Source organism: Prionailurus bengalensis, chromosome E4 (assembly GCF_016509475.1).
Source record: "Prionailurus bengalensis isolate Pbe53 chromosome E4, Fcat_Pben_1.1_paternal_pri, whole genome shotgun sequence".
Classification (NCBI taxonomy): Eukaryota; Metazoa; Chordata; class Mammalia; order Carnivora; family Felidae; genus Prionailurus; species Prionailurus bengalensis.
In genome coordinates this window covers 10526146-10550651 of record NC_057360.1, presented here as the reverse complement: position 1 = coordinate 10550651, position 24506 = coordinate 10526146, and the positions used below count along the sequence as shown (strand labels likewise).

Below are 24506 nucleotides of genomic sequence, written 5' to 3'. Positions count from 1 at the left end.
TTTTTGAGAGGGAAAGGAGTAGAGAGTGCTAGAAGAACTAAAAGCAGACCTATCTGTCAAAAGCTTAGTAAGTGAGAGAAGGGTGGCCTGAGATAAGTTTGGGGAGACAGGGGCCGGGTCAAGTCCACGGTATGGACTTGGGTTGTTTTGAAGGGCAAAGGGACACAATTAAAAAGTTTTAGGTAGATGAAGGACATGATTAGATTTGTTTTTAAAAGTTGACTCTGGCTGTTGCTGGGAACAGGCTGCAGCCTGAGTGGGTGTGAGGAACCCAGCTGAGAGGTTATCGTATTAGTCCAGATGAGAAAGATCGTGGTGGGCAGTTTCTCTTAATGCTTACAGAAGTTATTTTTAGGTAATATAAGCCTGTAATGTAGAAGTCCCCAGTACTTTTTAAATGACGTAATCCTGGGGCCCTTAGGTGGCTCGGTCGGTTAAGTGTCTGACTCGATTTCGGCTCAGGTCATGATCTCACGGTTCGGGAGATCAAGCCCCGCGTCCATGCTGACAGCACGGAGCCTGCTTGGGATTCTCTCTCCCTCTCTCTCTCTGCCCCTTCCCCCCTCCCGCATTCTCTCTCTCAAAAATAAATAAATAAACCTAAAAAAAAAAAAAAGGATGTAATCCTGCTAAGCAAAAAGGCATGTAAAAAAAAAAAAAGCTCAGGGTTTAATTCATTTGGATATACTGTTCATCATTAGAACGTTTCTAATTACACAGTTCATTGATGATAGTCTAATACGATACAGCTTCTGCCAAACCTACTCAGTATTTGCCCTTTTATATAACACCTCTCCTTCTATGACTAACAGGCATATCATAGTTGACATGGCCAAAAAACAAAGAACCTCTTGATTTCTGCCTCAAGACTAATCTACCTTAGTTAAGTGGCATCATCATTCACCCAGGCATTGATGCCAAAAATCTGCGAGTTATCCTTTCTTCGTCTCTTTCTGCCATATTCCGTATCATATGTAAATTAAGTACCAATTTAACTGAATAAAATATTCAATATAATCTATGGAAATTACTCTATGTGATTAACAGAATATGAATCTGGCCACAACTCTCTGGTAGTGATACACTATTTGCATTCATATATCCTTACAAAAAAGATTTTTGATTAGAGAGCAGTTTTAAACAGTAGTACAATATATTATAACATGGTGATATAATTGTACTTTACCTTAAGGGAATTATTCTTCACTGTTAATACCTTTACAATAAATGCATACAGACAAAACATGCTTAATTTCTTAGTTCTCAAATTTCATTTACCAACTCATTCATCATTCATGCAGTCTCAAGAACAGAAACACCCACAGCAATAGTGGTCATCTCAGGTCTAGAAAGAATAATTTAAGATCAGAAGTAATTTGTTTTAAAATTAGTTTCTGAATATGTCTCCAGGAAGACTGCTAAAATCAGATCTGTTTCACACTAAACAGGTACTCCAATAATATTGAAGTTCCCAAATACCATTGGCAAATGAGGCACCCCTATACGTGTCAACTTTCAGCCAACTAAGAGCTTATGGCCTTAGAGCTAAGTTATTTTTTCCCAATTTTTTGGAAACATATTTATAAAATATAGTAGAGAGATGATGCATCTGTCTTCTTAGAGAAAAGTATTATTTAAGTTATCCCGGACAACTTCACATCACTGGTTGCTACCAGCTGCATCACAATACATTTAGAGTAACCCAGGGAATTCGGAGGTACAACAGTAAAGTTGCTTTCCCTAATTCTGAACGGCCTGTTTGTTTCGTTTTTCGAGTCTTTCTCTTTCCATCCTTCTTTTCAGCTTCCCCTTCTCATGGTCAGAATGTCTTCCTCTACCAATCCATCTCTGTGCTGTCCTTGATTGATGTGCTAGTAATAAAGCCGGAAAAATAAGTCACCTGGCTCATCAGGCTGTGCTCAGAGCTTTCAAGGTGATGTTATACTCTCCTACTTCACACGTGCCAAGTACCTGTGGACACTATTTTCCCTACAGAATGAGATCATAATTGTATTCCTTACAGTTAAAGCTATCAGTAGTCTGACCACTGGATAAGTGACATATTACCGTAGCCATTTGGTAATACAGAATATTAGTATGTTCAAATAACCTTTTCTAGGTCAGCCACTAGGTAATATGGTAACCTCACCCCACAGTTCTACACAGTTTTATGACACCTCAGCTTTTAAAGGTAGATATAGCTTATATCCATTACAATATTGTTAAAAAGGAGAATTTAAAGATGGCATAAGGGGCCAAAGGTAGAAATAAACTGAGTTTACGTAGAAAATAATCCGCACAGGCCAAGGAGGACCTTTATGCACAATACCACGTAGGGCAATTTAGCCCACAAAATACTGACTGTTAGACCATAATCAAAACGAAATGCTACGAAAAAGTGAGAGAGAGAGAGCTTGGTTTATGCATCGCAATAAAACTATGGGTGGATGGGCATAGCGCATCTCCTGTTGCACGCACCCTGCTGCTCGTCAAGTGACATGGATCCGAGCTGTTTGTTAACCACAGAAGAAGGAGAATCTGAAACAAAAATGAGATTTCAACTTAAAAGTAAGCAGCAGAAAACTGCACAGCAATGTCATGATCAACTCTAAGCTTAAGAAACAAATGTATAAGGGCAGAGAACAGAAGTAAGTACTGTGGTATATTTCCCAAGCAGTGAGTAAGCGGGGCCATGTGCTTCAGACAGGTTATTCCACGCAAGCACTTAGCAAACTAAGAATGAGCTGAGAAAATATTCTTCTGCTTCCATGCATATACCTTTTGTCAAATTCACTTAGCACAGGCACAAGGTACAAGGTAGATAAAACAGAACTAGAGTTATCTCTTTCGCTAGACCGAAGACTCCTTCCCCTTCTTAAACCCCTTTCTGGCCCCTCACAGATGGCTTTCGTTCTGGACTGGAGGATTCAAAGCATGAAATGAGATGCTCACTACACTCTGCTAGACGGTGGGTATTGCACCTTGAGCTGAAACAGGAGCTCAAGTGAAGACGTGAGACAAAGAAAATGGTTTGTAAGAGAAAACTTCAATGAAGTAATCGCCATGACAGAAACACAGATAATTTTAAAAACTCTAAGATACGTTGTGCATATTAACACTGTTGTCTGTGGAAGCCTTAGTTTTTAGGGGCCTGGTGGGAAAAGGAAAAGAGAGGAAAGGAATAGGCTTGCCAGTCTGGGCTTCACGCTTTCCACCCCGGCTTCAAATAAAACATTTAATTTTTCATCCTTTTGATGCGCTGAGTTTCTGTGTAAGAATTTGTTCTATAAATGGGTTCTATTGTTTGGAAAAGGCAGCATGATAAAATGGAAAGAGCACTGGTTTGGAGTTAGTGAGTTTTGATTCTAAACCTGGTTCTGACAATAATTAGCCGTGTGACATTTTTAGATCTAAGCTCCTTTCTTCCTGGCCATCCTAGGGACCTAGTAACTTAAGCAAGGCACCAGGGAATAGGAGGTGGCTACTAAGTCCTGGCTTGGGTTCCAGTGTCCCAATGGGGCTAGAATATGTGGATAATAAGCACAGCTCCCCCCAAAATGTAAGATTAATTCCTAGTTTCTAATATCCTGTGTTCCAGTACTTAGCAAACGTTAACAAGACAAAAACCTTGCACTTTTGGATAGTCACCAGTTTCTATTCATAATGGCATTTTATTCCCCAAAAGTAGATAAAATATCTTGAGTTGAGAGCGTCCTTAACTTAATAGCTAAGAAAAGTTTTTCAGTATATCCTGATTGCTTCAATTTGTACATTTAACAGTCTAAATCTTGCCACTAGGACCACTTCTATCAACTTTAAATCGTCTACCTTCTGATACGTTTGCTCAGAGACTTTTGAATTACTAGATTTGGATGACGCATGATCATCATCTGAATGATAGCTTTGGCTTATCCTTACTTATCACCTCTTCATCAGAACATTCAGTTCAACAAATCTGCACAACACAAAAAAGAAAGAAGAAATGATAGGATTTCAATCAGTTCCTGAATCTCTCCATGCTTTGCTTTCCTTTCTAAGGTTTCTTCTCATTTATCCATTTCAGGGATAGATACAACATTCCTACCTATGTTGTTTTTCAAGAACAGATAAGATGGTTTTTAGAAGACCAAAACTGTATTCCTTAAAGTAAAGAACAACTGAACAAAAATTTGAATCACAGTGAAGTAAATATTAGAAAATCCTCCTAGAAAGCGTTTCATGAAATATTTTTTGTTATATTTGTGTTTGTTCTACATTTCATTGTACTCTCATTTATAACTAAGAGCACTCAGAAAACTATCAACTCTCTAGGTAATCTTTTTTTCAAATATTAAATTTTTCCACAAACATTATGGAATGTACAAGTCTTATGAAATAAAGACCATCTTATTTAATTTTATAGATAAAAATTTAGGAAAGAGTATGTCTAAAAAACCCATTAACGAAAGATCTAGAATGCTATTATCTCCTCAAAATTATATATTTTCAATCTCTTTAATGATTTAAGGTATTTAAAAAGTTTACATTAAAATAGTATTAAATGAAAAGGGTTTCCTCACTGGTTTTATATCTGTCACAATACTGTACGTAGCTGGGGAATTATTTGTTGTTCCTTCCATCTTGAAAAACCAATCTTTAAGAAGAAACCCTTCTTTTTTTTTTTTTTTTTTTAATTTTTTTTTCAACGTTTATTTATTTTTGGGACAGAGAGAGACAGAGCATGAACGGGGGAGGGGCAGAGAGAGAGGGAGACACAGAATCGGAAACAGGCTCCAGGCTCCGAGCCATCAGCCCAGAGCCCGACGCGGGGCTCGAACTCCCGGACCGCGAGATCGTGACCTGGCTGAAGTCGGACGCTTAACCGACTGCGCCACCCAGGCGCCCCAAGAAGAAACCCTTCTTGATCATTGTTTTGTTCTATTTTCAATCTTGGGCACCATGCAGCTGTTTTTTGGAAGGATTATTTTCCTGGCACATAAACATGTGAAGTGACATGTTTTCACACCACTAGATATTCATAAATACAGTACCCATAACTTCTAACTTACAGAAGTACTTCCAAATATTAACACAATAAAATTAGTTCAGTGCTGATTGTGTCAGTATGTTTGCATGTTCTACCCCATTTGGCTGTGAAATAAAGATCTTCCAGAAAGCACCCATTACATAATAAAAATCAGACTAGGGCGCCTGGGTGGCTCAGTCGGTTAAGCATTTGACTCTTGGTTTTGGCTCAGGTTATGATCTCACAATTTGTGAGTTCGAGCCCCACATTGGGCTCTGCGCTGATGGCGTGGAACCTGCTTAGGATTCTCTCTCTCCACCCCCCCCACCCCACCCCCCATCTCTCCTTCTGACCCTCCCATTGTGTGCTTGCTCTAAGATAAACTTTAAAAAAAAAAATCAGATCATATGGTCTCATAATAATTTATTACAAAATGCAATATGGTTGGTTCGCTTATTGCAAGTGTTTAGAATTATTAGTTTTAAGGTAGAGATAAGCTTTAGGCTAAACTCATTCAGTGCTAAGCTCAAGGTGTCTCATGGCCAATTTCTGTGTATTTCCAAAAAATTTGTGTTTTGGTCTCGAAAAAACTCTTCAGCCCCTTGACATCAGAATTTTCTCCAGTGTAGACAAAAATAAGGAATTATAGTCTTTTAATAAGATTTTTATTTTTATTTTTAAGTAGCTCCAAACCCAACATGGGGCTCGAACTCAAGACTCCAAGATCAAGAGTCGCATGCTCTACCCTCTGAGTCAGCCAGACTTCTGGGTTCAATTTTGGCTTTTCCACTAAGTAATACCGTAACCCTGGACAAGTCATTTAACGTCTCTATGTCTCAGTTTCTCCATCTGTAAAATGGGAATAACCACAGTATCTACCACATACTATTCTTATGAAGACTTAATGAGATGATCCATGTAAACTACTTAGATAGCACATAGGAAAGGGTCAATTAATGTTACTATTACTTGCCTCTTATTCAGAAACACGATATTGAATGAAAAATAATTATAGGAAGCTGTTCTGAAAAATATGGAACGTGTTCCCATGACTGAAGTTCTGAGACACTCATCACTGGTGTGCCCAGATTCTGTCATTCAATGTAGCCACGGATGCTTATAGAACGAGACTGACATCATATCTGAGTTACTAACTACAGCTTATGCTATAAACAGTAAAACAAGGATCAAATGCATCCATCTGAGAAGTGCTACACGTGACCGTTGTCACGGACAGTGGGGACTAGATGTTGTGTAGAGCCTGCTTGCACAGGATCGGGTAAGTGCTGATTTTTTCCAATATGGCTCAGTTTTGAAAAGCCCTTTTTCAAAAATAGTCACCAATATTGTATACCCTCTCGGGGTATAAAAATTACTTTTTTTCTTTTCCAATCAGCAAAACCGTGCCATAAAGTGAAAAAACAGTTCCTACCTGACCCCCTCTAGGCTGGCTCCATGCTCCAGTGGGGCTCTGTGGTGGTCGAGCCAGTACAGCAGACTCCACAGGGTGTTGTCACTCTGAGCAGGAGCCAGCAACCCATGACTTCAAAGGACCTGAAATGGAAAAAAAGAGTCGGGTTTAAAATCAGCAATACGCTGACTGTCTCTGCCATAGTTGTTTAGGGCATTCGTCTTTAGAGCTCATTCAAAACCCTGAATGCCGTCAACTGTGTATGGCTGTGATAGGAGGTAATTGTGAGGTGGTAAGTGGAAGATATTATAATTAAGACAGCCCATTATTATGTGTACTTAGGAATACAAAAATGTTATACCATATTGTCTACCCCATACTTATGTCATGTCTGTGAATTACGGCAGGCCACACTATCTAAATAGATCAGTAATTGGGAAACTGAGACACAAAGCAGCCAAATGATCAGTCCGAGCTCATCTAGTCATAAGGCCAGGACAAGAATCCAACCAGTAATCTGATGAAGGCAAATTCACCTCTTTATGATTGAAAAAAAAAAAAAAAATCACTGAAAGCCTAGAAATAAGTTATGATGTATTTTTTAAAAGCCTAGGAAATAAAAGGCACTTTTTAGTTTAGAAAAATCAAAATATTTTAAAGTAATATATTCTGACTTTGAAAAATGAAATTTTTAGAAATTAGCTATGATGGATCAATTAATGTCCACAATACACAGACAATATTGTACCTAATCATTAAGTTTAAGAACATGTTTTAATAATTGTTATTCAAGGGGCGCCTGGGTAGCTCAGTCGGTTAAGCGTCTGACTTAGGCTCAGGTCATGATCTCACAGTTCGTGAATTGGAGCCCCATGAATTCGGGCTCTGTGCTGACAGCTTGGAGCCTGGAGCCTGGAGCCTGCTTCGGATTCTGTGCTTCCCTCTCTCTCTGCTCCACCCCTGCTCACGTTGTGTGTGTGTGTGTGTGTGTGTGTGTGTGTGTGTGTGTGTCTCAAAAATGAATAAAATTATTTAAAATAAAATAAAATAACTGTCATTCAAATAAAATCTATCTCCTTGTTGAATTTCATAAATTGAATTCCTATTCTGTATTTTTATAATTTGTGTGTTCTAAAAAGATGAATTCTGTAAGTTTATTCATTTTTCCTCATATCAAAAATTTACTACATGGACAGAACATACAGATTTTTATTAGTCATCCTCTGTAACAAACTATGCATTATTTAACTTTTCCTCATTTAATTACCAAATAGTGTTCTTATGACATGTGAGGATGTCATTATCAAATGAACACAGGGCATGTCAAGATTAGACTTATTAGGGTCTCAGATGTCTCGTATGAATGCTATGTTAAAAGCAGATGAGGGACGCCTGGGTGGCTTAGTTGGTTAAGCGTCCAAGTCTTGGTTTCGGCTCAGGTCATGATCTTGCAGTTTCATGAGTTCGAGCCCCACATCGGACTCTGCGCTGACAGCACGGAGCCTACTTGGGATGCTCTCTCCCTCTCTCTTTCGAACCCTCCCCCACTCATGCTGTCTGTCTCTCTTAAAATAAATAAATAACCTTAAAAAAAAAAAGCATGTGATACAGAGGAAGTATTGTACCTTATGGTGAAGGGAGCAATACACACTGACTGTTAGCCCTAAGGGTCTCTAATATTGACCATGTAAGACAGCCTCAGGGCCCAATTGGCTGTTAAAAAACAAAGTAGAGGGGCCTGGGTGGCTAGGTTGATTGAGCATCCAACTTCAGCGCAGGTCATGATCTCACGGTTGGTGGGTTCGAGCGCCACATCGGGCTTTGCGCTGGCAGCATGGAGCCTACTTCAGATTCTGTCTCCCTCTCTCTCTGCCCGCCCCTCCACTCGTGCATGCACTCTCTCTCTCTCTCTCTCTCGGTCTCCCAAAAATAAACATAAAAAAAAAAAAATCTCAACAAAACACAACAAAGTAAAGATAACACATTTCTCAACCTCAAAATGGGCAAGATGTCTACTTTTTAAAGATTACCACAAATAGACGGATTACCAAACTAGATACTATTTAAGAAGAAATCTCAGAGTTGGTAAACAGCATCTTATTTCAGAGACTACATAATCACTCTAAAGCTTATTGTTTTTAAAAAAAATATGTTTCAATTCAAACTGGTAAGCTATATATGAAAGGATGAATCTAAAAAATATTGTTCTAATGTCTACAATGTACATTTCTTTCCTGCTAATGTAGACAGTTTTATTTTATACTCAAACTCACTTTAATATTTGGTTTGTCACCTGCTAAATTTCAGTATTTTAAAAATATTTAAATATGTGTAGGAACACTTTAACTTCCTTATTGGTTTTTATGTTGCAAAATTTTTACTTTTGAAACACTTCAGCTAGAGTTTTGTGCACAGCACAAAATCATAGCAAAATGTCTCATTGTTAAATGTCATGACTGTCATTTAATCAAGTTTTCCAGTCAGTTTTAAGTACAGGAAAAAAAAAAATGGTCAGAGACGTCTTTCCTTGGCTGATAACACTCAATTAAAAATGAGGCTCGGAATCTGTTCCAAACATCACACCTATATTACAGTTACTTAAACCGATTTTATTTCACCATGGTATTATATAATGTGCTTCTGTTATCAGCACACGGTAGAACAGCTATTTATAAAGTGGAGGCTGCTAAGTTCTACCAATATATAAATGAATTCCAAGGAATTAAATCAGAGTTCTCAAAGTAACGAATACCCCACCTCTGCAGGGTGGCAAAACAAAGTAGTACATCAAAGTATCATAATCTCATTTGTGGGAGACCCTGGACACACTCTAGTTCCTAAACAAAGATTTGCACAGCACCTACTACGTAGCACTCTAGGACAGGATATATAATACCTATGGTCCATCTTGAAAGAATTAAACTGGCAAACCGTTTTATGCTATATAATTCTTCCCACAAACATTTGTGGACTATCATGAGCTTCCTGGCCATGAAAGAACTGGGCCATTAAAATGCTCAAAGAAAGAGAGAGTGGCACAGATTATCACGGTCATAAAACTCCCATGAGTTTTATAGCATAAGACTATTCTGGCAGGAGACTGTAGAGTATTTTTGTTGTCCTATATATCAGAGAGTTGATTATGTACACAAGGAATAAGTAGGCAGATACTGAAAACTTGCAAATAATCACAGAAGAGGATGACTGAGTCAGCAGGCTAGCTGGCCAAACGACACCGTAATTCTAAAATCTAGCACTACTACTTTCCCAGGAACACTGGCTAATGTTCAAAGGAGAAACAACAGAAGAAGAAGAGGAAGGGCTAGGGGCCAATAAACACAGGTATCATTTCAGCATGTATGAAATTTCAATAGAAATGTCAAAGCAGGCTCTGAATTCACTAGGTTATTAGAAAGTAGCTCATTAGCGTACAAGTAATATACATCTGCCCCTTTGCAGAAATGTCACAAACCAAATAACGGATTATTCTACATTCAGCTCTCCGGCCAACACCGCTGCCGCCCGTGTTCCTCTAGCCGCGACGGGGAGCGCCGGATGCGACAAAGGCGGGGAGAAGCCGTAAGCGCCATCAGCTCTTTCTGAAGGGCAGGGCAGCGTCTTGTTACACAGCAGCAGTGTTAAGACACCAACTCTACCAGCCGCTCGAGGACACTTGACGTTAATAACCTGAGGCACGAGGGTCCTGGGAAGAGCCCTCGTGAGAAGACTGACCGGAAGGAGGCTGCTGGGCGTGCGCAGCCAGCTCTTGCTGCCTCTGCTGTTCGGCCCTCTTAAGCCTCAGTTGTTGCAGGCGCTTACGGAGCAAAGCTATCTCAGGCCCCCTTAAAAATTCTGACACAGATAGGAAAAAAAAAAACAAGGTGAAAAGATAGTAATAAGAGAGGAAATGCTAAGAATCTGTTACATATTAAAGAGAGAAGGGTATAAAGAAAACACGTCTCATGGAGGAATATTAAAAACAAATTACTCACGAGAAAAATTACTGATCATCACATTAGGAGATACACTATACACACGTATTCAAATGCGTCTATTTAACCACAGTGAAATGAATTACACACATATAGTCTCGAAGGATATTTAAGTAACTAAATAGAATGAAAATAAAGTCTTCCATAAGCAAAACATTTTAAAATATTCCTTTTGTCACTAATTTCATCTTTCTATAACAAAATGATACTACGAAAAATTAGTAACTATCAGTTATCTAATTTATATACAAAATTGCTAACTTCGATCAGATAATAAGGAAAATTCAATTAAAATTATGAAAAAGTTATGTATTTGTAAACAGTTCTTGGAATTTATTAATGGAGGGCTCTTTAAAAAGTCAAAGTTACATAGTTTTCAGCTGAATAGAATTGTCATTTACTTTTTTTTTACCTAAAAAATATTTATATAATCTTCAATATTTTCTTAAAGCAGCGGTCATAGACAAAAGTAGAAATATAACATAGAATTGTGCAGATACATTTGAGTGCCTACTATGTATGAGGCATCGTTTTAGGCTCGGGAGAGAAATAAAACACTGAACAAAATAGTCCCTACTCATGTGGAGTGTATGTTCCGAAAGGAAGAAAGACATCAGTGAACTCACATCACACACATATATGTAATATACACGTAGGTGCTCGTGTAAAGCAGGGACAATTGCTGTGAAGTAAATTGGACAGGGAAGATGAGGGGAACAGAGATAGCGGAGGAGGGGTCGTTTTCCGTATGATCACCGAGGGAGGCTTCTCTCATAAGATGATTTTTGAAGAGAGACCTCAAGGACTGAGGCAGGAAACCACATGGGTGCCTGGAGGAAACGTTCCAGGTGGAGGGAAGAGCAAGTGCAAATGCTCAGAGGAGGAGGTGTGTCTGGGTGGGGGACATATCACAGGCAATGGCAGAAGAATTCACTGATAGTTTAGATGCAGAACGATCCCCAAATTCTGGGCCTACGTAACAAGAAAAAGAAGAGTTTGTCACTTATTGTGACGGGGAAAAATGGAGCAGCAGGTAGTAGCAGAGGGAAGAGGAGAACTAACAGATAGCTCAGTGGAGAACTTGAGTAGGGACTGACTGTAGCACTCTAGAATTCACTAATAAATTGGATGTCGCTGGTGATGTGACTTGAAGCTACTGCAAGTGCAAGCGAGAATAAAGAAGTCTAAGAACTGAACTCTGGGACACTGCAGCGTTTAATAGAAAGGAGAAGCCGTGAGTAGGCAGGAGAAGCCAGTGAGGAGGTTGGAGGGAGCAGCTGTGTCAAATGCTGCTAATATGCCAAAAAAGACACCTAGAATTAACCACTGGCTTTTGCACCTTGGAAGTCATTCATGATCTTGACAAGCTATTTCAGCAGAAATCACAGGGGCCAAAACGCGACTGGAACAGGTTCCAGAGAAAGAGGAGGTAATGGAGTAGAGACACAAGGCACACATATACCCTTTCCAGATGATTTGCTGCTAACAGGGAACAGAGAGATTGGACGATGGCTGGGGGGTGGGGGGGGAATAAAGAGCCCAGGGAAGTTTGTTTAGTTTGGGAAGTAACACATATGTCCGTGTGCTGATGAGCAATGTTTAACTGAGGGAAGGAAGAAAGAGGACGCATGAAGAGAAGGGGGCAAATGCAAGAATGCTGTCCCCGAGCAGCCCCAAGAGACGAGCTGCAGTGGTAAGCAGAGGAAGCGGCTCTAAATAGGTCCAGAACGACTTCACCACAACCGAAGGCAAGGCAGAGACGCAAGGGCTGCTGACTTGATGGTGGCGGCACAAAGAATTCTGTGTCTCTTGTTGACGCTGGCAGCAAATTACACAAACCACCCGACGATTTCTAGCCTCGTTTACCTGGAGTATAAAGGTGCAAATTTGGTTGTTTCCTGAATCAATCGTGCCAGAGATATTAACATCTTGTTACCAAGTTCTCTACTTATAAAGAATTTTATTCAGTCAGCCGACTGGCAGTTAAGATTCAGCAAACAATTCAAGTATCATCACAGTCTCCCGATGCTAGGTTCTTCCTAGGAAATTTTCTAGCACCGAGCAGGACGGTATTCACTGACGAATAAATTGGGATGCTCAGTGGCACAGTGCCTTCTTTTTAGGTATAGACATATACCGTATTTATTGATGGCGTAACAGCAATGCTTTAAGCAATATAAAGAATTACTGTGCACCCATAAAGTTTGTTATTTTATAATTCAAAACAATTTACCATGAAGAGACTACTTTGTCAAACTATACGTCAAACTTTGCTAAGAAAACAAAAACCACAAAAAAATTCGCCTCACTTCATCATCATTTCAAACCCTCTCTCTGGAGCTGCCAAGTGTTTCATGGGGATAGGAGAGTCTCCATCTAGATCCACTATGCGATGTAACATATAAACAGCGGGCTCTAAGTGCAAGCCCTGATGCTCTATAACTCGGAAAATCAACATTTAGTTAGGATAACGTCCCGAACTATTTATTCAATGCTTCCGGTGCTTTTTAAAGAAGAATTTGCTTCTTTACTTTTAAGGCTGGTATTGTGGCTTCCCCAAGCCCCCGGCTTAAGACAAAAAAATGAAGCTAGGTACAGAAGTTGCCACAGCTAACTAGGAATGGCAAATATTAAATTAAAAATTCCAAACAGACTAAGCAGACTAAACAACCAGACTAAACAACAGTCTTGCTAGCAGGTAAGATGCATACACATTATGTCCTTTAAAAAACACATAAACATATAATTTATAATGCGAATAAATGCACTGAGAATTAGTTTTTGTTGACATGAACCAAAATGGAAAGTGAATATAATGAATACTTTGGGGTTGAATTTTAAAAGCAACAAAAAAACCCTCAACAATGTGTCAGGAATTGCTTATGGGAAATCCGTACCTCCATCTCCTGAAACGACCTGCCCACTGCCTGTTTTCCGCTGAAGGACTCTGGGCTAATCTCCCCAGTGACGTAGTTCCCACTGAAATGGAAGAACAATAAACTACAGCTGACCCGACAAAGGTCCCCTCAGCTCTAACCTCATGTCCTGCCTCCAATACATAGGTTCTTTTGTCCTGGACACTGCATTACTTCTCCATCTAATTCGGTGGAACCTAATCTGCCTGCTGTGGCTCTGTCCTCCACCCCACCTTGCTTCTTGGCCAGGTGATCCTTGTGCATTTTTTCCCTAGAACTGTCACTCCTTTACTGACTTCCAAGTTCCTTTGGTCTCTTCTTTGGTCTCCCCAAAGTGACCATTAACCTAATATTTCCACTTGCTTCTAATCTATATACTGTCTCTACCTCGACTGAGTAGACTCTGGTCTCCTTTAAGGAAGCTGTAATCTGGATATTTGGGCTTTGAAAGATTTGCTTTGCTATGCTGTACAACAGAGCAACTGCTGTTCCCGGTAATTTTTCTACAGAGCTCAATTTAACTGTAAAGATTTTGAACAGACCTAAATAAGTGTGTAAATCTGGACAGTTATTTGTAAATAAGCAGGAATTCACACATAAGGCATATCATATATTAAGTAAACTAAATTCTCATTGTCTGAGTGGTCCATTTAATTAGAAGCGCACGGACCCCTTTGGTGACTCACTTCTCAAGGTGAGACCTCTAAGTACTGACAACCCCATTCAATCCAAAGAAACGGCCTTCTCTATACATATTCTTTTATCTAAATTAAAATAAAAACATTTGGGGGCATGTGGGTGGCTCAGTCTGCTAAGTGTCTGACTCTTGGTTTCGGCTCGCAGTTTGTGAGCTTGAGCCTCATGTCACGCTCTGCGCTGACAGTGTGGAGCCTGCTTGGGATTCTGTCTCTTCCTCTCTCTTTGCCTCTCCCCTGCTCACGTACACACTCTCTCTCTCTCAAAAATGAAAATGAAAAATAAAACCATTCTCAAAAAAAGAAACAAGTCATAAATCAATCCAAAATGAACAAAATAATTACAAATTTTCTTCTTCTTTTTTTAAAGTAATCTCTATGCCCAACATGGGGCTTGAACTCACAACCCCAAGGATCAAGAGTTGCATGCTCCACTGACTGAGCCAGCTAGGTGCCCCAAAATAATTACAAATTTTAATAAGTGATGGAGTGCCTGGGTGGCCTGGTTAAGCATCCGACTTCGGCTCAGGTCATGATCTCGCGGTCCGTGAGTTCAAGCCCCGCGCTGGGCTCTGTGCTGACAGCTCAGAGCCTGGAGCCTGCTTCAGATCTTTGTCGCCCTTTCTCTCTCTCTGCCCCTCCCCCGTTCACACTCTGTCTCTCAAAAATAAGTAAGTGTTAAAAAAAAAATTTTTTTTTAATTTTAATAAGTGCTTATCACAAAGTAAACAGGGCTATATAAAAACCATTTTAGGGGCGCCTGGGTGGCACAGTCGGTTAAGCATCCGACTTCAGCCAGGTCACGATCTTGCGGTCCGTGAGTTTGAGCCCCGCGTCAGACTCTGGGCTGATGGCTCGGAGCCTGGAGCCTGTTTCCGATTCTGTGTCTCCCTCTCTCTCTGCCCCTCCCCCGTTCATGCTCTGTCTCTCTCTGTCCCAAAAATAAATAAACATTGAAAAAAAAATTAAAAACATTTTAGTAAAGAAAGATGAATCTAGCTACGGTAAGAATGAAAGACCTCCTTTAAGTGACACTTGAACTGAGACACAAGGAAAAAGAAGTTGGCTACAATAAGCAGGGATGGAGGGGGGAAGCTTCTCGGGAAGAGAACAATAAGTACAAAGGCTCAGAATCAGAAACAAAGAGGCAGAAGAGAACCTGCCTGGCACATTCAAGGAAATAAAGGAAACCAACGCAGGTAGGGCATAATGATCCCTGGGAATTAAGAAAGTGACATGAAGCGAGGTTGGAGAGGGGGGCAAAGCCCAGACCATGTCGGTTCTTACAGACCCACGGTATAAGAAAGTTTCAGTTTTTTTAAAGTTAGACTTCTAAGTGCAATTAGAAGTCTTTGAGGGGTTTAAACAGCAAAGTTACATAATCTGATTTAATACTATAAAATACTCATCCTGGCTGCTGCATGGAGAATAAATGATAAGGGAGTGAGGGCAGATACAGGAGATCAATTAGCAGACAAGAAATGATGGTGAGATGTAAGAAGTAGAAGTTATTTTAGACACAAACCAACAGGACTTGCTGACGGACTGAGCGTGGGACATGCAGGAAAGCAAGGAATCAAGAATAACACAGACACTGTTAAAATAAGCAAACGGGGCAGGTGGTTTTAAATTTACTAAAATATAAAATGGCTAATATGGAAGAGATTGGCAGACAGGAAGGACAGGAGGTTAAATTAAGTTTTAGTTTGGACGTGTTAAGCTTAAGATATCCAAAGACAACTAAAAAGAAGGGTCAAATAAGCATTTGGACATAGGACTTTGTAACTCAAAGCAGAGATCAGATTGTCGACATACATTTAGAAATCTTCAACTCAGAGAAGCTATTAAAATTCACGTGAGGGGCACCTGGGTGGCTCGGTCAGTTGAGTGACCAACTCTTGATTTCGGCTCAGGTCACAATCCCAAGGTTATGGGATCGAGCCTCATGTCGGGCTCCATGCTGGGCATGGAGCCTGCTTAAGATTCTCTCTTTCAATCTCTCTCTCTCTCTCTCTCTCTCCTTCCCTCCCTCCTTCCCTCCCTCCCTCCTTCCACCCTCGGCCCCTCCTGCAAGCTTTCTCTCTCAAATTAAAAAATTAAAAAATAATTTTTTAGAAGCTATGTGAATTGATGCAACAACCCCCCACGGATACAGAATAGAGCAAAGAGCACGGACTAAGGATTTCTACTAAAATATTCAGAAGTGTAATAGAACAAGAAATATCAACAATGATTACTGCAAACCAGCTACAGTTGATAAGAATAAATAAGCAAAGTGGTATCAGATGCCAAGAAAAGAAAGTGTTTTCAGAAAGGAGTGACAGACTATGTTAAATGCAAATGGATTTAAAAACCTGGTAAGATACCAACAGAGAGGGATAAAATTTGGCAAATTTGGCGAAACATAAGTCACTGGTGACTGACAAAAAGTTTCAGTGGAAACGGAGTTGAAAGGCAGACAGGAGTTGGTTGACAAACACATGGAAGATGGTAAGAAAATGGAGACGGTATATGCGAGCAACTCTTCTGAAGACTCTAATTATACAAGAAGCAAAGACACAAGTCTGGAGGAGAACGTGGGATAATTAAGGGAAGATTTTTTTAAGACAGGAGATAATAACAGCTCATGTCTGAGGTGGAAAAGGACCAATGCAACAGAAAAGGCAATAATAATGATGCTGGAGAAGAAGCAAAGTCCCTGAGAATTTGGAAAGGGATGGGAATTGCACTGTCTAGCCTTTGACAGGAACAGACACACTTCTCAAAATGTGTCTGCTTCTATCACAGTTGCTAGAATGTCAGGAGATTCGGAAGTAGGAAAAAGTGCCCCCCATACCGCCCCACTGTCAATGAGAAGGTTATCAGCTTGGGGATAGGATGAGGGTAAAAGGGGAGTGCTCAAATTCTGGCTAGTTGTTGAGCAGCAGTGTTGAAAGACTGTTCTATCCCGGCACGGAGCACCCAGTGAAATGTGTGGTTGTGACTTTCTTCACTACGACGCAGTGACTCAATTGTGGACTAAGAGAAGGCAAATAATTAGGTTCACAGATGGCACTTTGCCAGGCAAGTTTTCATGTTCCCATCGTTCCTTTCCTTCCCCCCAGCAAACATGACAGAGGAAATACAAGGGGCATAAAGGAAACATTCACACAAAGTGGATCCACAGCAAAGGAGGAAGCATACTTTCCATTCCATGTCTACGCAAGGCCATAGAGGCACGCCTTGAAGATACTGCGGGTTTGGTTCCAAGGCACCACAATAAGGCAAATATCCAATAAGGCAAGTCAGCTGAATTGTTTGGTTTCCTAGTGCATATAAAAGTTACCTTTACGCTATTCTGTAGTCCATTAAGTGCGCAACTGCATGATGTCTAAAAAACAATATACATACCTTAACTAAAAATCACTTTATTGCTCAAGAATAAAAATAAAAAAGTAGCCATCATCTGAACTTGCAGCGAGTCACAATCTTTTCGCCGGTGGAGAGTCTTGCCTGGATGCTGACGGCTGCCGACTGACCAGGCTGTTGAAGGGCGGGATAGCTGTGGCGTCGGCTCTCTTCTTTCACTAATGGTTTCTTCGTAGCAGCTATTTTACAGCATTTTACCCACAGTTGAACTTTGAAACTTCAAGTCTATCCCTCAAACCCTGCCACTGCTTTATCAACTAAGTTTATGTAATATTCTAAGTACTTTGTTGTCATTTCCGCAATCTTCACAGCATCTTCACCAGGAGTAGATTCCACCTCTGGAAACCACTTTCTTTGTTCATCCATGAGAAGCAACTCCTCATCCCGTCAGGTTTGATGCTGAGATCGCAGCAATTCAGTCCCATCCTCGGGCTTCGCTTCTCATTCCAGTTCTCGTACTGTTTCCACCACACCTGCAGTCACTTCCTCCACTGAAGTCTGCAACCCCTCCAAGTCACCCATGAGGGCTGGAATCAACTTCTGCCAAACTCCTATTCATGTTGATATTTTGACCTCTTCCCATGAATAAATATTCTCTTTATTTATTTTTTAATTTTTTTAAACGTTTACTTATTTTTGAGAGAGTGCAAGTGGGGGAGGGGTGCAGAGAGAGGGGGACAGAGGACCTGAAGCAGGCTCTGCACCGACAGCGGTGAGCCCGATATGGGGCTTGAACTCATGAACCTCAAGATCATGACCCGAGAAGAAGTCAGGTGGTTAACAGACTGAGCCACCCAGGTGCCCCATGAATCATGATATTCTTAATGGCATCTTGAATGGGGAATCCTTTCCAGAATGTTTTTGATTTACTTTGCCCAGATCCATCAGAGGAATCACTATCTATGGCAGCTAGCCTTACAAAAGGTGTTTCTTAAATAAGAAGACTTGAAAGTCAAAATGACTCCTTGATCCAAGGGCTGCAGAATGGATGCTGTGTTAGCAGCATAAAAACATAAATCTTGTTGTACATCTCCATCAGAGCTCTAGGGTAACCTGACACATTGTACATGAACAGGAATATTTTGAAAAGAATCTTTTTTTCTGAGCAGCAGGTCTCAACAGTGGGCTTAATATTCAGCAAACCATGCATCCAGGCTTGTTCCATTTCTAGAGCACAGGCAGAGTAGATTTAGAATAAATCTTAAGGGCCCTCGGATTTTCAGAATAGGAAATGCTAGCTTCAAAACTTTTCTCCTCTGCAGCTTCCTCACCTCTCTGGGCCTTCACAGAACTGAAGAGAGTGAGGGCCTTGCCCTGGATTAGGCTTTGGCTTAAGGGAATGTTGTGGCTATGCAGACCACTAAAACTTTCTCCGTATCAGCGATACGCCTGTTATGCTTTCTTTATCATTTGTGTGTTCGCTGGAGTAGCACTGTTAACCTCCTTCAAGAACTTCTGTATATTCGCAACTTGGCTAACCGTTTGGCACAAGAAGCCTAGCTTTCTCCCTGCCTATCTAGGCTTCTGACGTGCCTTCCTCACTGAGCTTAACCATGTCTAGTTTTTTATTTAAAGTGAGAGGTATGCGACTTTTCCTTTCACTTGAACACTTAGAAGCCATTTTAGCGTTATTAACTGGCCTAATCTCAATACTGTTGTGTCTCAGGAAATAGGGAGGCCCAAGAAGAGAGAAAGAGAGAGCGGAACAGTTGTTTGGAAGAGCAGTCAGAACATACGCACATTTACCGAGCAAGCTCCCTGCCGTGTGTGGGTGGCATCTGTGGTGCCCCAAATCAATGACACTAGTCACATCAAAGATCGCTAATCACAGATCACCATAACAAATATGATAATAGTGACTAGGTCTGAAATACTGTGAGAATTACCAAAATGTGACACAGACACGAAGTGAGCAAACACTGTTGGGAAAATAGTGCCAACAGACTAGCTCCACGCAGGGTTGCCACAAACCTTCGATGTGTAAAAAACACAATATACGCAAAGCATAACAAACTAAAGCACGATAAAAGAAAGTATGTTTGTCATAAAAATCATGGCTCTGAGATGACACTCTGCCCTATTCCTAGTATCCATAAACCTATCTGAACCTAGAAGTGCAGAAGAGACGGGGGCGGGGGGGGGCCGGGGGGGGGGGGGAATGAAGCAAAACAGAAAAACTCATTAAGCCCTTATTGTTAAAGGGATAATCAAAGCTTGCTATCAAAACAATTCCAGGCATAATCTTTAGATGTTACATCTAACATCAAATCATTTTCTTCAACAGCTATACTATCTTCACAACATGGAAATATTCCAATGTTCCATAGTGCAGTCAACCAAAATTCTTTTGAGACTCTACCAGTTAAAACTATTTCCTTACATCTTTAAAAAAAACTACAGGTGGGGCGCCTGGGTGGCGCAGTCGGTTAAGTGTCCGACTTCAGCCAGGTCACGATCTCGCGGTCCGGGAGTTCGAGCCCCGCGTCAGGCTCTGGGCTGATGGCTCAGAGCCTGGAGCCTGTTTCCGATTCTGTGTCTCCCTCTCTCTCTGCCCCTCCCCCGTTCATGCTCTGTCTCTCTCTGTCCCAAAAATAAATAAAACGTTGGGAAAAAAAAAAAAAAAAAACTACAGGCAAAGGTGCCAATTAGTGATCAAAACAATGATCACATGATCATCACAAATGTTTTTTCTATTTTGATGATTCAAATTGCTACTTAATACTTACATTAGATATTGAAATGGATTTAGCAATCTGAAATGCAATATTAACTGTGTTAAATATCTGTAACAAAAAAAGAAAAATGAAACTCCAAACTAAGTACTTTACTCAGAAGTGTGTTTAAAAACCAGTGGAGTTAGAATTCAGTGGAACATGAATATAAGCCGGGGAATGTTCTTGCTCAGTTTTCCTGATAACTTATATAACTGATCAGAATCTTTAAGACTATTTCCAAGAATGCTATTACTTTTTTTTTTTTTTTTTTTTTTTTTTTACCAACTTTACCTGCTCTGACAAACAAACTTTGGACTGATTCTGTCCCTACTGCACAAACACTCCAAAATATTTTATTTTCCCATAAGCTGAAATGTTAACTATGTCAATTAGAGAGTAGAAAACCTGATTTTATAGCTCTGCTTTAGCTTATTATTACAAATTGTCCACAAGTGTTAATAGTTACATAACTGACTCTAGCTTCTATTTCCACAGAAACTGGAAATGAATGACCAAAATAAGACATACTGATAAAAAAAAAAATGCCTGCTATAAAACACCCCATATTTGGTGATCTAGTATCAGATTTCAGAGTGGCAAGAATAAAGTGACAGCTTGTGGCAGTTAAGCTGTTAGAAAATTTTTATAGGTTTTAGCTTAGGCCTGCCAGCTGTATCACTAGTTGCTAATTTTTATTATGTGTCAAGTAAAATGCTTCTTCAGAAGAACCCAAAGAAAAACACAAATAAGATCTTAGTGGTCATTATAATTACATGTACACAGTTAAAATGCCAAGTAAATTATATCTGCTAAAAATTACTGTTATAAATACTAGTACATTCCATAGTTGGGGGGAAAAAAGTTGAACATGAGGTGTTTTAATACTGAGAGGAAAAAAGTATTTTAGCAGAATTTAGGAATTGACATTTTCCCACTAACATCAAGTACCAAGAAGACAAGGACTTGTCAAAACAATTCTCTTTCATGTAAATATAGGACAAATAATTCTTTTGGTAAGTTGTATATGTTGTTGACAAGAGATGTTACCAAATGCACCACACAGAATGTATTAAAAGTATTTCTGGATTTAAAGAAAAATAATAAGAAATATAAATGCGTTAGAACTAATAATAATTAGGGCTATATTTTCATGATCACTTTAAAACAGACTTATAACCAAGTAAGTCTAGAAATACATTTTGGTCTATAACGGTATATAAAAGTAGTCTTAAAGTCAACTGCATTAAACTATGTCAAAACACTATCTGCCGGTACCCATATTTTTTAAAGAATTGTCTTAGGTAAACTGAAGATTCCTGATAATTGTCAAACTCATTCAAGTTAGGCACACTTGAAGCTTGTGTTTATGTCACATGTTCACGTATTACACGTCATTTTGGTCATTTATTCTGGCAAGAATGAGTTCATGTGATTTAGTATCTTTCACATCAGCCCATAAAGAAGTTTTCATTATCAGAAATCATCAGATGAACCGCAGCCTATTTAATGAGTAGCATCCTCACCAGACTGATGATGTGTATGGCGTCCAGATGCCTCAACAGCCTGCCTTTGTTCGTTGTCTGGAGAAGACAGCAAAGAAGAATGAGGGCTTTCTGTAGAAGATGATGTCGAATGAGCGTGAGCTGACGCTGCAGAGGATGTCGAAGGCCGAAGAAGCTGTTCGGCTGAGGGATCTACTTCCATTGCAGTTTCACCCACTTCCAAATCAGAACTCGATGGGACCGCGGGAAGAGGAGAAACGTCTGACTGGCTCGTTCCACCTTCAAAGAACACATGTGAATGCAAATTCAAATACTAACTGCTTTCCAAAACCAACTACTCTAAAGAGATACGTTAAAGAAATACGTGTGTACTGGGGCGCCTGGGTGGTTCGGTCGGTTGAGCGTCTGACTTCAGCTCAGGTCATGATCTCACAGCTCGTGAGTTTGAGCCCCACGTCGGGCTCTGTGCTGACAGCTCAGAGTCTGCAGCCTGCTTCGGATTCTGTCTCCCTCGCTCTCTGCCCCTCCCCCCACACTCGCTCACTCTCTCTCTCTCAAAAATAAACATTAAAAAAATTAAAAACAAACAAGAAATACATGTGTACTTGCACGTGCATGTACATACACACAGATTTGTATAATTTCAGGATATCAAATGCACCCAGTGGTGGTCTGATCCATTATAACCACATAAGCTGATCAAGAGGGGGGAACATCTATCTACAGAACATTTTTGTTAAAATAATCCACCTTCAAGCTCAATATGGTACCTTCGTTTATACAAAGCTAAATAATAGCTTGTGAAATGCCTATAAATAACATCTAGTCTCTTTCATTTAAAGATGATGATTCTGACTTAAGGACTGGATAACAGGAGAGTGGATTTTATTAATATCTTTCCATTCTACAACATAATGTATTTGAAATATTTAAGAAAAATATTATCGGGAAGAGTAAAGTTACAAATAGGTCAAAATAAGGTTAAGTTTCTGATTCCTACATCATTAGCGATGTTTTAACCATTAAACTAACATGACTCAGTTATGATTTAAAAAGACTTGAGTGTCTACTATGTGCTATGCTAGGCTTTGTGCTATCTGCAAAGGAATAATTAGGAATAATCAATAAACATTAACAATTTTCCCCAAGCCTAGATGTTATTAAAAGATGGAAAGGACTAATCAAGTTCATATCTTGCAAGATGCAACTGCCACAGAATATGGAACTTTTTCTTTTAATGACCATGGTTTAAATAATTCTTATTTTAAATTTAAGCACAAATATAATAACTCTTAAGCAAATCCCCAGCCTAAGGAATTTTTTAAAAAGTTAATTGAGATGCAGGAGTTAACGTGAATCATTTATGGATAAAAATCAATATAACTTTTTATTTTGGTGTTTTAACAGCTTAGGAGTTAACATTCATACTCCTCATTTTTGACAGAGAGAAGTAACTTGCCAAAGACCCCAACGCCAGAAAGTAGTGAACCAAGATATGAAAACGGGTCAGCTAGCACCAGAAACAGCACTTAGAAACCAATGCCTAGGTAACCAAAAGGAGAAACTATTCCATTATATAAAACTTCTTTATCTACAGAGTTTTATATATTTCCATTTTCAGAATGCATACAAAAGGGACTTCAAAGGGGACGATCAGACGTCCTTACCTTTTTTTTTTTTTGAGAAAAGCAAAAACAAGGGCTAGGCCTACAACATGAAGGGACAAATTATACTCAGAACCCTTGGTCCTCTACTGCTTCACACAATACAGTTAAGAAATGTGTGATGATTATAGATTATTACATATATTATATATAAAATGGTATAAAATGGATGATATAAATAATACAGACATCAAGGGCACCAAGTCAGTTAACGTCTGGCTCTTGATTTTGATTCAGGTCACGATCTTAAGGTTCATGAGCCCCGCGTCAGTTTCTGCACTGACAGCGTGGAGACTGCTTGGGATTCTCTCTCTCTGCCCCTCCTCCTCTCTCAAAAATAAACTTAAAAAAAAGCAAACAAATATCGGGACACCTGGGTGGCTCAGTCAGTTTAGAGTCCGACTTCAGCTCAGGTCATGATCTCACGGTTCGTAGGTTTGAGCCCCACATCGGGCTCTGTGCTGATAGCTGGGAGCCTGGATCCTGCTTCAGATTCTGTGTCTCCCTCGCTCTCTGCCCCTCCTCCACTCACACCCTGTCTTTCTTTCTCTCAAAAATAAACATTAAATTTTTTTTTTTTTCAACGTTTTATTTATTTTTGGGACAGAGAGAGACAGAGCATGAACGGGGGAGGGGCAGAGAGAGAGGGAGACACAGAATCGGAAACAGGCTCCAGGCTCCGAGCCATCAGCCCAGAGCCCGACGCGGGGCTCGAACTCACGGACCGCGAGATCGTGACCTGGCTGAAGTCGGACGCTTAACCGACTGCGCCACCCAGGCGCCCCTCAAAAATAAACATTAAAAAATATATATATATATACACATATGTGTATGTATGTATATATATGTATATATATATGTATATATATATGTATATATATATATCTCAATAAAACAGCTTTTGCCAGCTTTTGGCTGACTTTAATTAACAAGAAAAATTACCTCTGGGTCGAGATCTTCCTCGTCCTCTATTGCTTTGTGCAACTTCACTTGCTTCTTCAAACCACCTTGATAACATGTCAGACATTCTCTGCATCAATGACACATTGGGACTCTGCTCACCTATTACAATACAGGTCTAATCAGTGAATTCAGTAATAAGTCAGGATCTTTCATTAATGCAAAAATCTAGATTTTTAAGGCCTTTAAAATGAAAACAATTTAAAAAAAAAGAATCAAACTGCCTAAATAAATTATATG

At 39.8% G+C, this 24506-nt stretch overlaps 1 protein-coding gene across 9 annotated transcripts in view; it reads right to left on the bottom strand.

Moving 5' to 3' along the window:
• DCAF6 (DDB1 and CUL4 associated factor 6) overlaps positions 1-24506 on the bottom strand; it is a 136433-nt gene that overhangs the window by 54556 nt on the left and 57371 nt on the right. For 2 of the 9 annotated variants that reach the window (XM_043567653.1, XM_043567654.1), the window contains exons 9-12: positions 24249-24368; positions 21664-21921; positions 10104-10268; positions 2479-2538 (exon numbers count right to left, since the gene is read on the bottom strand). In XM_043567653.1, coding sequence (XP_043423588.1) covers positions 2479-2538; positions 10104-10268; positions 21664-21921; positions 24249-24368 — 603 coding nt within the window. The remainder of the gene's footprint in view (positions 1-2478; positions 2539-10103; positions 10269-21663; positions 21922-24248; positions 24369-24506) is intronic. The other 7 variants (XM_043567655.1, XM_043567656.1, XM_043567660.1 and 4 more) reach the window with 4 other exon arrangements.